This window comes from Puma concolor, chromosome B1 (genome assembly GCF_028749965.1).
Source record: "Puma concolor isolate L17-30 chromosome B1, mPumCon1.1.hap2, whole genome shotgun sequence".
In the NCBI taxonomy this organism is placed as follows: domain Eukaryota; kingdom Metazoa; phylum Chordata; class Mammalia; order Carnivora; family Felidae; genus Puma; species Puma concolor.
The window spans coordinates 141,700,656-141,717,973 of NC_141670.1; the positions used below are offsets into that span (position 1 = coordinate 141,700,656).

The 17,318-nt window shown below is 38.7% G+C and overlaps 1 protein-coding gene across 3 annotated transcripts in view; it reads left to right on the forward strand.

Moving 5' to 3' along the window:
- The window catches only part of ANTXR2 (ANTXR cell adhesion molecule 2), a 170,621-nt gene that overhangs the window by 16,503 nt on the left and 136,800 nt on the right, over nt 1-17,318 (forward strand). The window contains exons 1-3 of one of the 3 annotated variants that reach the window (XM_086704775.1): nt 140-1,001; nt 1,712-1,783; nt 3,846-3,917. In XM_086704775.1, coding sequence (XP_086560901.1) covers nt 850-1,001; nt 1,712-1,783; nt 3,846-3,917 — 296 coding nt within the window. In that variant the 5' untranslated portion in view covers nt 140-849. Of the gene's footprint in view, nt 1-139; nt 1,002-1,711; nt 1,784-3,845; nt 3,918-17,318 lie in introns of those variants that run through there. The other 2 variants (XM_086704774.1, XM_086704776.1) reach the window with 2 other exon arrangements.

A 17,318-nucleotide genomic window follows, 5' to 3' on the forward strand; every position in this document is an offset into this window, starting at 1 on the left:
GTTTAGTATCTAGGGGACACTTGTTTTTGTAAACTCCTTTTCCCCTTTCAAAATCTGGCAAACGTTAGTCAACTTGAACTCAGGCACGAACCCACAAGTGTGCGTGTGTGCTTTCAGATCAGGCCCCGCCCCCGCCCTCAGACGCAGGCTGACACACAGAGAGAGACCTGGCCAGATCTTGCTCTTGGCCTTGATTGAAGCGGCTTCCCTGGAATCGCTAGCCCCAGGGCCCGCTCTGCCTCCTCCCCTAAAGGGGACCGCCCGGCTGCGCCGCGCCAGAGCAGAACACTGGGAAGAAAGTTTGGAGCGCGGGCGGGGGGAGTCGGGCCGCCGGAGGAAGGGAACGAGCGGACGGGGATCTCCGCTGCAAGTTTGCGCGGCCGTCCCCGCGTCCCGAGGGCGCCTGCCCCGCCCGGCACTGCAGCCGCCGGACATCAGCGCTCCGGGCGGAATGGGGCTTCGGGTCGGGGTCCGCGGCTGCCGCTAAAGGCTCGGCCAGAAGCCTGGAGCGAACTTCTCCTGAGCGCTGTCGCCGTGGGCCCTCATTGTCTGCAGGAACTCTGCGGAGGGGGAGGACTGGATCGCTCTTCCACTGGGATTCGTCAAGAGTTCCGGCGGCAGCTGCGGCGGTTGCAGTGTCTCCCTTTGTCCTCCTAGGACCTCCCTCCCTTCCTCTCTCCCTCCCTCAGTCAGTTAGTGGGTCCTGCTGCCCCGGGCGCCGGCGCCCTCGCTGCTCGCTGGCCCCCACCCCAGGGTGCGTCCCTGGTAACTCCTGCCACCGTAGCGTCCCCACTGAGTCGAGTCGAGGGGGCTGCGAGCAGGAGGCAGTCGCAGGCCCCTGGCCGCAGGATGGTGGCGGGGCTGTCCCTGGCCCGCAGTCCCGGGAGCTGGCTGGTCCCTGGGCTGTGGCTGCTGGTGCTCAGCTGTCCTGGGGGGCTGGTGAGCGCCCAGGAGCAGCCCTCCTGCAGAGGAGCCTTTGATCTCTACTTCGTCCTGGACAAGTGAGTGCCGGAGGGAGGTCCAGGGTCTTCTGTTGGTGGCACTGGATGAGCTGTGGCTGAGGAGACAGAGATGTGTCTGCTCTCTGGGGAGGGGTGTTGGAAACCCGAGGACGGGTACTTTGTGCCCTGTCCAAAGGGCAAGCGCTTTCTTATCTGTGCCGGCTGTGTGTGTGTGTGTGTACGTGTGTGTTGTGGGCGGGGGGGAGGTGATCGTAGGAGCCCGGAGCTGCTGGGCTCTCTGGGGAAGTGGGGTAGTCACTGTTTGCCAGTCTTGGGGCCTCTTGGGAAATGGGAGCGTGTCTGTTTGGGGTAGCCGTCTGCATCTCTGTAACCCAGATGGGCTTGTTCCTCGCCGTCCCCCCCCCCCCCCCGCCCCCGCCCCCGCCTTGTCCTTACCCCTCACTGGCTAGTTTGCCTGGTCTTCTCCTGATCACTGCGCTTTCATTGTGGCCAGGAAAACCTAGGGTCCACACACTCAGGGGGTTTTTCATTTCCTGTGAGGGGAGGTTGTGTTTATTTTGAAGAGTTGAGATCTACTCCAAACAATTGGGCAGGTGGTCCTAGAAGATGGCTTGATTTCCTTGATTCTTCTAGCGCCTAAGTTTTAGCTACTGATACACTTAAATTTTGCTTGAAGAGGAGGTCAGGTTACCCTACGTAAATATTTTTTGTTTTTGTTTTTTTCTGATCAGTTCGTTTTCATTTTACAGGTCTGGGAGTGTGGCAAACAATTGGATTGAAATTTACAATTTTGTCCAGCAACTTACAGAGAGATTTGTGAGGTATTTCTCCCACTTTACTTTTCTAGGCAGGGAGGTTTGAGGTGGAAGGAAGTAGACTGAAGTGTAAGGTATCCCTTTTTTGAAAACTTTTTAGGGAGAGTCTTTACTGAGATGTTGATTTTTCAGTGCCTCAAGATCATTATTACATACATGTAGTTATTAGGACAGCCCTTCAGTTGTTCAGGGCTTTTATCATCTGGATCCCAGAAATTTGGCTCAGGCCCTGGGGAAGCATCTTCAAATACTATTCCAAATGTCTTTTCCTTTCTGAATTTTCATCTGTTTTGAATTTAAGTTATGCTTTCTCATAATTTATCACATTAAACAAATTTTATGCTAATAGTATCCATAATATATTTTTCTTTCCACACAGTTCTTAGCATTGTAGAGGTCCTCATTAAGAAAAAAAAAGTGTTGGTAAACTTCAAATGAACATGTGTTAATAACCCACTACCAGAAAAGGCACTTGTGTGTGTTTAAAGAAACGAGTTGTGTTTACCCAATGTGTGGGTGTGTGGCTGGTTTAAAATTTAACTGTTCTATATATGCAATAAGCCTTACTAGGAAAGACTGGTTTTCTCTCCTATAAAAAGCATAACTGCTATGAAATCCAGCTTACTCTCTTATTTAGAGGTAACTAGAAATTAGTGGCATCTCTGTTTAAAAATAACCCCAGGACACCAGGCTTTTGAGCCTTCTTTTTCCTTCTTTTTTTAAAGGAAAAAATGCAACGAGCAAATGCAAGTTTATCAAGATAATGCAAAGGACACAAAAAGGAGTGTATCATTAAATATTGCTTCTTTCAGTCTTGTTAGCCCAAATGTTTTCTGTAAAACAGGCTTGGATGATCAAAACATTTTGAAAGTCATGTTGCAAGTAACTTCAAACAATCTGTAGAGGCCTAGGCAATCCTTGCTTTCGGTTATTGGCAGCAGTAAACTTATCCCTATAAAAATGTATGCTTGTCCATGTTCAATCATCAGTCTCCTGCTTAAGAAGCCAAGTATAACACTCTCATTTCTGGACAGGGTCTGAAGTAAAACTGTCTAGGAAAGAAAAATAAATAAGCCCTATATCTTTAAATGTTAAAGGCAGTAGAGACAGTTGTTTATAAATTTTCTGATTTAATCCGAGAGTGCAGAACGTATCACACAGATTTTGATTGAAAGCAACGGATCCTTTCAATACAACGTTTTTAAGAAATGGGGCCTTTATTTATTTGGTCTGGTTTGCACGTTAGAATTCTGTAATACACAGTTCTCTGGCTCAAATTTAGTTGCTTAGTTACTGACTCATAAAACATTGTAGGAAGTGAATAAAGGGTGACTGCTGCAGAGAATGACTTCAAATATGGATAAGTCTTTGAGATCATTCTGATCTTCAGTTTATAGATCTTTGTTTCCTATGGGCAGTTTCAGGTCTTAGTAATAGTTGCATAGAGTATCATGGAGTCAAGAACCATTACGTGAGATAAATGCCTAAGCTTAAAGGATGTAGCTAACTGGGGCAGGTGTTGCCATATAGAAATATGATGTTTGAGACTTGGGCAATTGAAAATGTCTAATCAAACTAATTGCTTGGTCTCTTTCACATTGTCCATGGCACTCTATAAGTATTCTAACTTCCAGATAGCTTTTGTTTGAACTCCTATCGTAATTGTGGTGATTAAATCAAACCAGCTGCTCCGTAGCCCTAAATATTGTTAATGACAATCACTCAGAAGGGTCTGGCTTCCTTTAAGGAGATGGTAGAACCAAGGGAAGAAGTGTTTTCTACAAAAGGATTTTACATTGGCCTAGAATTTATCTTTCTAGTTAGTCTCTTCCTTAAGTGGCCCTATGGGTCATGGAGGATTGCTTGAGTGCTGAGAAGCACTGATTGAATCCGAAATGGCTTATGCAGTAATGTTAAGCAGAGTTAGTGTATCTATTTAGGGAGTTCTATTTAAAAGAAGCCTGGACCATCAGAGTCCGATTTTAACTGAGACTCCATAACTATATATCTGTATTGTATCAATATTTCTTTTAAAAATGTTTTAACTGCCTCTTTTCTTATTTTGCAGCCCTCAAATGAGATTATCTTTCATTGTATTTTCTTCTCAAGCAACCATTATTTTGCCATTAACTGGAGACAGGTTAGTGCATTATCATTTCACTGTAGGCTCTTAGTAGAGACTAATCTGGAAGGAATGATTGATATTTCCAAGTGGTGATTTGGGCCTCTCAGTGGACTCAAACAAATGCACAGATAATTCAGCTCTCTTCACTAATAGAAAGGAAAGGAGGTATGCATAATATAAAAGACCAGATAATCTGAAAATCAATATCATTCGTATTGTCCATGGAATGTACAATGAAACCCAGATCTCTGTCTTAGTGGTGTATTTGCTGCTTTCTACCTCTCTTTTGCTATAAGTAGTTCTACATCTTTCTTGTTTAAATGTAATATATTAATCGACTAGGAATTTGCAGAACATTAGGGAGGAGAGAGATATAGATCTCTTTGTATAATTACTAGATTCAGGAGACATCACAGATCTTCAGTCTTATGCTGAGGTCCACCGAAGCTGAATATATTTATCCTTGTAAAGGAACTTGCTAGTTTTATTTATAATGTATATACATATAATATTATATATAAATTTATAAATATATACAAATAAAATATATATTATATGTTTAAATATATATAAAGATATACAAATACAAAGATTATACATGTAAATGAAAAAATATATAATCTTGTGAAAGTTGTGTTTTGCTTAATATGCAGATTTCTGAAAAGTTATACTTGAATACAGCTTTTTTTATAAATTATTTTTTTCTTTAAAAATGTCAAGAGAACATAATTCTTATTTGTTTGTTTCAATTTTTTATTTAAATTTTAGTTAAGGAACCATAATATTTAAAAGGACTCAGGGAAAGAACTTATTTATACTTCACAGAATTAATTTGGAAATTATGTTTATATATATGTACATATACATATGTATATACATATATATATATATATATAAACTTCTTTTTTCTTTTTTTTTTTTTTTTTAATTTATTTATTTTGAGAGAGAGAGAGCACGAACATGGGAGGGGGAGAGAAGGAGAGAGAGAATCCCAAGCAGGCTCCATACTGCCAATGAAGAGCCTGACGTGGGGCCTGAACCTATGAACCTGAGATCATGACCTGAGCCAAAACCAAGAGTTAGATACTCAACCGACTGAACCACTTAGGTGCCCCTAAGTACATACATATATATGTACATACATGTATATACATGAATGAACTTATAATTTATTTGTGCTTTAAGTTTTACTTTTTCTGGAGAGGAAATAAGCTCTGTAGGTGAGGAGTCCAGCTTATGCCTTCAGTCGTCTCATCAATACTTTCCTTCCATACTTTCTTGTATGCATCTGTGTGCCATCAAGAGCCAGAGCAATAGTAGTCCCTTATAACCCAGCTACAATAGCTTTCTATACCTGGTGATTTAATACTGTTTGCCTCCGTGAGAAGAAATTTTGTTCATTGCTCAGCTTAATTTTCAAAGAAACAGCTTTGGATCCAGATAGTTCTAATGGAGTGTATTCATTAAGAGAAAGAAAGAACAGTGTTAACACTTATGGGGTGCATATGCAGGGAAAAGCACTTAGCATAATGCCAGACACATAGTAGACTCTCAGTAATTGTCACCTGCATATGTTGTGCCAGGTTCTCTGTTAGGCACTTTACATATGGATCTTCCAGCACTTGGAAGATGAAGTGTAGTCATTGGTCAACAAAATTGGTATTGCTTAGACATGCGTGGAAATGGTTTAAATCGTTAATCTAAATTAGAGATTTTTCCTTTATCACTGGTTGAATCTAATTGAGGAAAGGAATGGGATAAAGAGGCTCCTATTTCAAGAGGCAGCATAAACATAAGCATTTTGCAGTTAAGAGTCACTGAACCAATGTAGTAGCCAAATGGTCATGGACAAGATACTTAATCTCTTGATGCCTCAGTTTTGTCCATTTATTTGCGTAGTGATGACAATGATGATTGTGATAACAATATCCGCCTCATAAGATTGTTGTGAGAACTAAATTCAGTGAATGTGGAGAATGCAGGACAAGAGTCTGGTACGTTTGTATTCAGGAGATGAAAGCTTTGTTGTTGTGATTATTTAGTACTATTATTATTGTTTGGATCTAGGGAATATGTAGTATTTTAGTGGTTAGCGAGGAATTATGCTTATTTAAAGGGACAATTGTCCTGCTTGAAAGGATTTATAATATTCTAGGAGAAATTTCAATAATGCTACTTGCAACTTATATACAGTTTGCTCCTTTCTCTCTTAAATAGGGATACATTCAGTTTTAATGAATTGCACTATTTGCGACATGCTGAACTAGTATGGGATGGCAGAAAGTGCACTAAGAGGGCCTAGGTTACAATTACAGCTGTCCCACGTACTGATTTAGAGACTTGGGGCAAGTCATCTACTCAATGTGTCAGTTTTTATGTCCATGAACTTCGGATATAGTTGGCCATATTTTTTTTCTCTTTTTGCAATTTTTATTATTGATTATCTGCTGTTTTCTTAAGAGAGTTATGAAGGTCAAAATAAGACATTGCATAAAAAAGTACTTTGTATATCACAGGACAAAGGATATTATTTCTTAGTTGTTCTTTCACTAATTTTATTTTATTAAATCAGTAACTTCTCAAATTTCTGTGGTTCTGTGTATTTGGATATAGGGTCACTTGTCATCTATTACACATTCTCTGGTGTGTGGAAATCTTTCACATATTTAGATGCAAAATCACTGAACAAATGTTTCCGCTACTATTGTGGATCTTTGTTTCAAAACCTAGAAATTGGAATTCTACATGTGAACACTCTTGATGTCACATATCACACTCACAAAGAGAGCCGGGTAAATGGGAAACATGGCAGATTTCACAATTTTGGTTCTGTTGCTCATAAATCTACAGTACAGTGATTATTATGAGAAGTACTGCTTTCATGTTTTTCAGAGTATTGCTAAATATTTTCAGTAGAGATGAATCAAGATTGGAAGGCAGTAAGTCCTTATGATAGTGCAGCGTCTTCTTATGGGGTTTCAGCATGGGGTCCACTACTATGCAAATACATGAATAGAATAATAAACTTGGCAAGAAGGGATCAGTTATACATTTTGCATACTCATAATACAAAAACTTTACTCTTTTAAGTGTTTCAGTGAAATACTTTCTTCTTTTCTCTCACCCCCATGATTTTTGTCCTCTGTGTATCTGTTAGCCCATCCTTCCACCTACCTACTTACCTGCTTGCCTACCTTATGTATGATGTACTGAGCATTATGGGCTCTGGGACCAACACAGAGATGAATAATCTAGTGTGTGTGAGAGGAAGGAGTGTGCACATACACATAAATAGCTCAGGGCTGTATCATAGGATCAGATAGGAGAAAAGTGCCATGTTGATTCAATATGGACAAATCCAGCCTCCCAATAATAGAGATTTGAATCAGGACTAATTTTAAAAGATATTTTTTTGCTATTAGGCTGCATAATTGGGGATGGTGAACCATGCATGCTCACTTCAGTTCAGTGTGATCTTAATGATGTAAAAGTGATTTAGTTGAAAACATTTAGTGAACAGTTATTATGTGCTAGGCAGTGTGCAGAATGCTTTCCATTCATTACCTCATTTCATCCTCATATTAATACATGTAATACATACTATTATTATCTTAACTTTACAAACGAGGAAATATCAGCTAAGAAACGTAATGTAGCTTATCCAAGGACATACACTTAATACGTGGGGAGCAGTATATTAGCCAGAATGCTCTTCTAAAGTATAAAGTAGAGCATGTCACTCTCATGCTTAAGGCAGTTCTAATGGCCTAGAATAGAAGGCAGATGTCTCCTGGTGGCCTAAAAGCCCTACCTGATGGCTTTACCCGGTCCTCCTCTACAACATTGTGTGCCGCGTTTAGCCCACAGATCTTTCCATTCCCTGAGGCGACTGAGCTTGTTTCCAGATTACAAATTTTGTTCTCCCTCTGCCCCAGAACTTCCCCTGGCCAGCTCATTCTTACCATTTAGGCACCATCCCATGTGTCCCCTTCTCTAAGACCCCTAACCTACAGGATCAAGTCTACAGGAATGCTGGCCCTCCTCCCCAGAAATCTGTCACAATACTCTATTTGGTTATCAGTTTTTGAAATTGTTCTATTAATTAATTTTTATCTCCATCACCCTACCATAAATTGTGAGAGAGCAGAGGGATCTTCTTTGTCTTGTTCGTTCATATATTCAACACCAGAACAGAGCCTGGCACACAGTAGACGCTCAACAAATACTTGTTGAATGAATGGTTGAATTGGTCTGACACTAGAACCTGAATTATTAAGTTCTGTCATATATTTTCTTTCTTTGAGAAATGAGAAATGATGACTTAGATTTTCTTTCCTATTCTTATAGATCAATTATAAACATTTCCAACTCTCTCTTTTTGAATATATTTTTAAAAAATTTAATGTTTATTTCTGAGAGAGAGAGAGCGCGCGTTCATGAGTGGGGAGAGGAGCAGAGAGAGAGGCAGACACACACTCCAAAGCAGGCTCCAGATTCTGAGCTGTCAGCACAAAGCCTGAAGTGGGACTAGAACTCACCAGTGGTGAGATCATGACTTGAGCCGAAGTTGGACGCTTAACCGACTGAACCACCCAGGGGCCCCTCCGATTGTCTTTTTAATATATTTGTTCCCCATATTAAAAATAAATCATATAATTGTTTGACCTGAGAAGTTTCCATAGGCAAACTTACAGAAAATTAAATAGAAGTCATTTGATTAAGTTTAGATGATATATACAATTCTGTTCTTTAAAAAGATTTCTTCTAATTCCTTAAAATCTGAGTTAAAAATTTACTTGTAATAAAATAGCCCTTCATAAGAATTGGGAACTTATAAATTGATTCATTTATTTTGCACAGAAATTTGGCAGTATCTGTAGAAGGTTAGAAGGTTCCTATCAGCCATTCTACTTTTAAGGACCATGTTCCACTGAAAATACTAGCACCAGTGTGCAAAGATAGGTATGTGCAAAATTGGACACTGCAGTGTCGTTCATAATAGTGAAAAACATTCAATCTAGATGCTTATCAATTGATACTGTAATTAAAACATATATATATAGAATGGGATACTATGTAGTCATTAAATGAATTGGAAAATCCATATATATTAACATGAAAATATATTTAAGATACATTAATTGGGAAAAGCAGGAACAGTCTGCTAAGTATGATATTATTTTTCTAAAATAAAAACAAAAATCTTTAACTGTTCTTATGGTGTGTGTGTGTGTGTGTGTGTGTGTGTGTGTCTGTGTGTGTGATCATAAATGCATGGAAAAAAGTCTGGAAAATGTGCAACAAACTGCTAAGGACAATACTGTCTTCGCAGTGAGATTCAGGGTGGGGAGAATCTTAATTTTTTAATTTCCTTACACTTTGGTTATTCAATTTTATTTCAACATTAATTTATGATTTGTAAAAATTTAAATAAATGCTCAAATTAAAAAAAAGCGGGGGGTTAGAGAGAAAGCATTTGGGAATAACATATCCAATTGCTACCTTGGAGGGTCCTGAAAGCTCCTTGTTAAAATGAAAACACCAGGAGTGGACCTTGAGTCAAGTAGACATGGAAACTATATACTAGTTGTGTACCTTGGGCAAGTAATTTCATCTTTTGTCGGCCAATTCTTGTCTGTTAAGAGGAGCTAATCATTTCTCCCGTAGAGCAAGGTGGGGATGATTAAAGACATATGATGCATGAGAAGGCCTAACTGATGTTGGGTGGAAAGGGGTCTCAGGCTGAGATGGGATTTGGAGGTTATCAGTGTATACTACCATCGTTATTTTCATCCTAATGTGCAAGGATTCTAACAGTAGTATGGAGACGTCAAATGAATTTGCTCGAAGTGACACGGCCAGGTAGTGAGAGCTGGGATTCACGCCCAGGTCTGACTCCTGAGTGTAAGCACTTAACCACTGCATTGCCTCAGAATTTCTATGTTCCCTCTTCCCGACATCTCACAATTAATCAGAATGTGTCATAATTCAAAGACGCATTCATCTTCCAAATTTACTCTGTTCTCTTACAAACTTTTTTGCAGTTTATCCGTCATGCATTAGGTGAGAAGTGACTATAATTTTTTGCTTGTTGCTAATTATGTTAGGGAAGTAATTACTTCTGCTTACAAAAGTAAGTTTTGGCCAGACATTGTACTAATCCTGAGAGGTCTGGGCAAGATAGCAGCTCAGATTCTAGTCATGGATGTGCTAATAGTTACTTTCAGTGCAGTCCTACATCTGCTTTATAGTCTAGAAAATTAAATACATTGTTACTCAGATCTGGGAGACAAACCCGCATACTGAAGTGGTTAAATGTAGAGGTCAATTTCTCATGCCTCAGTAAAGCATAGTGAAATGGCATAAAAATATACACAAACTGCAGCGAGTATGGACTTCAGGTGTGAACCATGTAGCATACATTAGTAAGTGTAGACTAAATTGGAGGGAATGTTTTTCACAAAAAACAGATTGTGCAGAGCATCTTGTAAGCAGATAGTTTTGAGTCCAGGACTGTTACCTTGGATTCTTTGGTTTGGACTTTGGGCCATGGAGACATTGGCATATGTTGGTCTTAGAGTGACATGCTAAATAAACAATGAGCAAGTTTTTATATAAAGTACAATAAAGTTAGCTAAACCTGTTAGTTCCTAAGATATTAGAATGCATTAGCAATGTTTGTGCTTAGAAGATAACTCCTTCCCTGCTTTGTAACCTTTAAACATTTTTTAAGTTGAGGAGCTAGTAGAGAGCAATTACTTTTTTGCAGTTTATCCTTCATGCAGTAGGTAGTATAGTAGTATATAATAACATGATTAAATAAAGTGGGTATATTTCAGTGAATGAACAGATTTTCCTTCATTATTTTTTTTCTAATTTTATCAGCTTGGTTAATATCGTGTTTTGTTATTATTATTTTTTCAATGTTTATTTTCTGAGAGACAGAGACAGACCAAGCATGAGCAGGGGAGGGGCAGAGAGAAGGGGAGACACAGAATTCGAAGCAGGCTCCAGGCCCTGAGCTGTCAGCACAGATCCTGATGCGGGGCTCGAACTCATGCACTGTGAGATCATGACCTGAGCTGAAGTCAGAGGCTTAACTGACTGAGCCACCCAGGCGCCCCAGTATCATGTTTTATTAATGGAAGGAGGCAGTAAAAGTAGTAGATGGAGTTTATTGAGCACTTACTATGTGTCAGAGATTTTGCTAAGTGCCTTATATGCAATAGCTCGGGTAGAGTACTAAGGACTAAAGTGCTAAGTGGATTGTAAATTATTGGTAATTTGTAGAGATGTAAAATAACACGTTGAGAACAGTGTTTCATATTCTACTCAATCTGCTAAATTTTACCTTCTAGAAAACATTTAATTGGGGCACCTGGGTGACTCAGTAGCTTGAATGTTCATCTCTTGATTTTGGCTAAGGTCATGATCCTGGGGTCGTGGGATAGAGCCCCACGTTGGGCTCTGTACAGAGCGTGGAGTCTGCTTGGGATTCTCTCTCTCCCCCTCTCTCTCTGCTTGAAAGCATTCTCTCTCCCTCTCTCAAAATAAATAAACATTAAAAAAACTGTATAATTCTATGTAATTGGCTGATCATCACAAAGTTACTGCATCGCTACATTTTGTTCGCAGTTACTATTTATTTCAAGAATTAATGTTCCTGGCTAATAATCTCTTGAAGACAAACAGAATTGACGTATGATACAAATATTTATAACGTTTATGCACATGCACTTATCTAAATTGGCATTTGGTAGCATAAGTATATGAAGCTTTGTAGCTTTTGTGGCGGATTGTTCTGTGGCTTCCATTTAAGTAAAGAACACACACATATATATATATATATATATATATATATATATATATATACACACACACACACACATATTTAAATACATAATTAAATTACATATATTTAAGTTTATAAATTCATTTAAATATAAAGTTTAAAAATCTGGTGTGGGCCTATGGCTGACTTAAACCAATAGAGTTCAGCCCATGAAAACATGGAACTAAGCCTTAATAAGGCATGGGAGTTTCCTTTCTTGTGCTCCTAATAGCCAGCTGTCATATAAAAACTTTGATTACCCCAAGACCACCATCGTAAGAGGAAATCCAACCTAGCCATGTGGAGAAGAGAATGATCAACAGTCCTAGCTGAGCTACGCAATAGCCAGCACCAGTTCTGACTTGCCAACCATGTGAGTGAAGCATTTCAACTCTTCTAGCCATTCCTACTTCCTAGCTGACAATGTGTGAAACTTAGGAACTGCCCAGTCAATGCACAGGATTATGAGGAATAGGAAATTATGTTTTTTACACCACTAATTTTAGTGTAGTTGATTATGGCCAAAATGGAAATGTGACTGAGGTAGGTGCCAAATGACCTTGAAGAGATTGATAGTGAAAACTGGAAGGGCAGTGAGCAAAATTGTTAAATTGGAGGTTGAAGCAGAAAGGACCATTATCCTTTGGTGGTAATGTGCAAAATAGAAAATGTACATAATTTGATACATGGAGATCTCATAAAATTTTAATTTTTTTTTTTTTTTTAGTGTTTATTTTTCAGAGAGATAGAGGGGGACAGGGTATGAGTGGGGGGAGGGGCAGAGAGAGAGGGAGACACAGAATCTGAAGCAGGCTCCAGGCTCTGAGCTGTCAGCACAGAAACCATGAGATCTCACAAACCATGAGATCATGCCCTGAACTGAAGTCAGACGCTTAACCAACTGAGCCACCCAGGCACCCCAATCATAAAATTTTTAAAGGGCTTTTTTTCAACTTGGATTAAAAGAGTTAGAGATTTCAAAATGAGAGACTTCTGGGCTTCAATTTTATATGGGCAGGAAGGAATCACACGTGGTCTACTTGCGAAAAAAGAATGACTCAGAAAGTAAGACCAAAGCCCAGAGGGTGGAGCTGGAAGCCACAAAGATACAGTTCCCCTAAGTAGAGTTGAGCCCTAATCAAAGAATTGGGAATATCCACACAGATGAAATATGACACTTCTGGTACCAATTTCTCTTTTGATTCATGACAAAACACCCCAAAACTTAGGGGCTTAAATAAGAACAATTTTATTACCATTAACGATTCTGTGGTTTGAGGGCTTGGCTGGGAGGTTTCTCTGCCCCATGTGATATTACCTGGTGCTGTAGTCACAGAGGCTGGTTTGTTTGTGTTTGAGGCTGGTTGTTGATTCTGGAGCTCAGCTAGAGCTGTTTAATGGAATAACTTGATTCTCCTCCATGGGACCTCTGAATGTGGCATAGTTTCTAACAGCATGATAACTGGGTTCCAAGAGAGAGCATTCCAAGAGCAAACATTACAAGATGAAGGAAACAAAATCCCTGGTTTTCTTAAAGGTTGGACTTAGATGTCCAACAACATCACTTCTACCTTATTCTATTGCCAAACGGTAACAGGAGTAGACCAGATTCAAGGGGAGAGGAGATAAATGTCATCTCTTGATGGAAGAATGGGCATACATGAGTGGGAAGGAATTGACAGAGGTCATATTTGGAGATTATCTACTAGGGATTTTATAAAAAGTAATAATGAAATTCCAAGATGAATCTCTTCTGAAATAAATATGTTAAGTTAGAGAAAAAAAATATAAAACTTGTATATAACCAAAATAACAAATGAGATAGGTGATTTTGGTGCTAGTCTTCAGATTCTAGTATGACCCATAATCCATCTCAGTAATTTTAAATGCCAAGTGTCCTTTACTTTTATTATTTATTATTACCCTTTTCCTCTCATTCCTTTTGTTGTTTTCTATATATTAAAATATTTATTAACAACATTAATACATTCCCTTTTGTTATTTTAATATTACCATTATGTCCTTCTTGAGTTATGTTAGAATAGATTGGAACATTCTGCTTTATCTCCATGATTTTGGATGGTATTATTAAATTTAAACTCTCAAGGACTTAATAATTAACAATATGCAGAAATACTTTCTAATACAACGTGAGGATGGAAGTTTTATTAATTAGAAATGACTGAAAATTTAAAAAAATATCTTAAAAATTTGTGCTGTAAAAGAAGAACATTTTGAGATTGTTGGTATTTGACTGTTTACTCAAGAGCCATGGTGAACCTTATGCATATGATTTGTAGTTCGTGTGATTTAATGTACAGTTTTAAAATGGTGTGTTTCATCAGGGACGATTAAAGGGATAGTTCTCAAATGAGGCTTATAAACCATGACTAACAAAGCTGATAATTCATGCTTATGTTCTCTTTTATGGATAAAGAGATAGTACAGTGAATAGACATAAAGTTGGTATTGATAATTGAATACTTATGTGTCATGCAGTATACTAAGTGTTTTACATATAATAGTATCTTTAATTTTTATAACAACTCTACTATGTAAGTACTACCATCACCCCCATTTTTCAGGTGGGAGAAATGGAAGACTAGAGAGGTTACATAACTTACCCAATGTTGCAAGACTAAGAGGCATTAGGGCTAGGAACTGAGGCCAAGGCCCCATTGCTTGACCTGTATGCTACATTCATTATTTGATGCAGAGTGACATAATGAAAGAATTGAGGGTTGGCTTGTGGATGACCCCACTCCATCCCTGACACATCATGTGATAAGAGAATAATAACTAATGTCTACATAGCACTCACTTTGTACCAAACACATATACATATGCATTATATGATAGATTTTCCAGAAGAGTAATATAGCAATGAAAATAAGAAACTATAATGAAGAGGATTTGTTTTGGGTGCTAGTCACTTTCTTTCTCCTGTCTTTCTCCTAATACCCTCTCTGACCAGTCACTTCCTTTCGAATGCTCAAAGGTGCCAAATAACATTATGTTGTAAATATCATAGTGGACACACAATAAGTACGTATAAAATGAACGAATGAAAACCTAACTGGAGCAGGCATTATTATTTACATTTTATGGATATGGAAACTGAGCTCCAGGAGATTAAATAACTGCTGGTATTATATAGCTCGTGAGTTGCAAAACCAGACTTGCAGTTCATTTTTAATTTGCTCTAATCCTTGAGTCTTCCTACCTCATTACATAGCTTCCCATTTAACTTCTTTCCAGGAGTTCACTATAACTCTTTCCTCTCTTCTTTTTCCTTTTCCTCCTTTCTGGTTTCTATATCAAAATGTTCAACTCTCAGTTTGCTGGGTGAGCTCTCCTTAGAATCAAGGAGAAAGTAGACTGGGTGAACAAAATCCTACTAACACGGGAAATGACTAATATCAACTTAACAACAATAGTAGCTACAGCTTACTCAGTACTTATGTGCCACTGAATCCTCACAATGGCCCCATGGGGTAGATATTTTCACCTCTATTTTACAGATGAAGAAACAAGACAGGGCTTGGAATTAATCTGTATTATCTCTGGCTGTAAGCTGTACCATCTGAGAAAGTATATTGTACAATTTAAAAGGTTATCCTAGGTACCCCCCAGCCCCTTCAGTAGAGGATTGACTGGCAAAATAGTTAAGGAAAAGAGCATTCCAATAACATGCAAAGGTTTTTTAAATTAGTTTAGATTAGAAGTTCTTAATTCTGGCTGCACATGAGAATGCTCTGGGGAGTTTCTAAAAAAATACCTGAATCTTTCACAAAACAAGTAAATTAGAATCTCTTCAGTTAGAGCCCTGAAGAGATTTTTTTAAAGCCCATCATTGATTCCAGGGTACAGCCACGGTGGAGAACTAAGGTGCATCTGTAGAGATGTGTGTGGACTATTTGTGAGCCCTTCTCATATCACCACATAGATTCAGTGTTCACTTGCGGTGGGTGCTCAGCAGGGGGATATAGATTGACTAAAATCTGGAAAGAGCTTTGAAATCTGAAAAGTTCAATTACCATACAGATATACTGTATAAACATAATGTCCTTAGTCACAGGTAAAAGTTACTTAAAATAAAAAAAAAATGTGCCTCAATTGTGTTAGTTGGGCAAGTTAGAATTCTTTGCCAACCATTTTATTATGCCCCTATTTACAATATATATTTATGTTTAGTTATGACATCTTGAACACTTTTCAAAATCCAAAGTGTTCTATGCGTGGGGAAAAGCCACTGATGTAGCACATTATATGGCAGCTGTAGTTGCTGTGTTTCCTTTCCTTCTCTTGTCTTTTTGTCCTTTCCCTTCCCTTTTATCTCTTCCTTTCCCTACTCAGCAGAGAAATTTGAAAGATACTAACAGAGTGGAAAGTGTTATTTTATAGATTTAAAAAATGAGTCTGTGTGTTTTTGCCTTTCTTCCCTGTCCCTCTCTCTCTCTCTCTAATCAGTATAATTACAACATAAAAAAGAAAGAGTTGATTATACATTTTGGCCCCCTGATTCTCAAGAAAAAAATCGGAGCTTTAATGTCCCATTTTACTTGTTTCAAGTCTCTTTCCAAAAAGTATTTGAGGCGTCACTGAACATAATAACATTGCAGAAAGATAACAACATAAAAAAAAAGAAAAGTTAAGATCTTACGAAAGAGGATGTAGCAATAGGTTAATCATAGGAGCGTAGCAGAATTCTGTGAATGAGTAAGAAATTTACCGTGGGCTTCCCAATAATCAGGGCAAGAAATAGTTCATGTAGTTGTAGTTAGCAGAATGGAGGAAGTATGTAGCGATTACTCAGGGATGACAAGAAACTTCTGCCTCGAGACCTTATAGGGGACATTATGTGTTATGATAGCAGTGCCCTTGACTACCGCTTCACAACAAATACCAAAGTAGTTTTGGTATCTCTCTTCCTGTAGTTGAACACCTAAAGTTAAAACCAAACTTGGTGAGGATGATCTAAGATGCTGTGGGATTTGAGCTTTGTAATGTGTAAATATTTTTTTGTTTTCATCATTCCTCACTTGCCTTTTTTTTTTTAAGAGTCTTCTTCAAGTCTTAGTGTAGATGAATGAGTCCTGTTTTTAACCTTCAACATCATTTGCTTTCCCCTAAATTAGCTGTTTACGAATAGACAAATTTAGAACTTCTTTTTAGTGGCTTGGGATTTTTTGAAGCCCTGAGATCTGCCCTGCCTTGTTTTAGCTTTCCTTCCCCCTAAAGTGATACTTGTTGAGGCAGTAGAGGCTGACAGACTGTGTGGTTACACTGGAAGGAGATAAGACCAGGGCTCATGTGTGTTGATGTTGACTGTGGGCAAGAAACGCTTTTCCTCTAGGGACAGTGCGGCTGCAAAAGGAATGATGGAATTCAGTGCTATGTAGAATGTTATGGTATCATGTGTGGGTATGGATAGAAAAGCCAGGGCACTCTACTTCTAATGAAATGAGCTAGCTGAGACATCCCTTCCAAAAAAGCTGTGAATTCCACACTGGGCAAGTTCATTTAACTTAGAGTTGTCTGCTGCTGTTGTCTGGTGTCTGGTTCTTAGAAGTAATTAAAAGGTG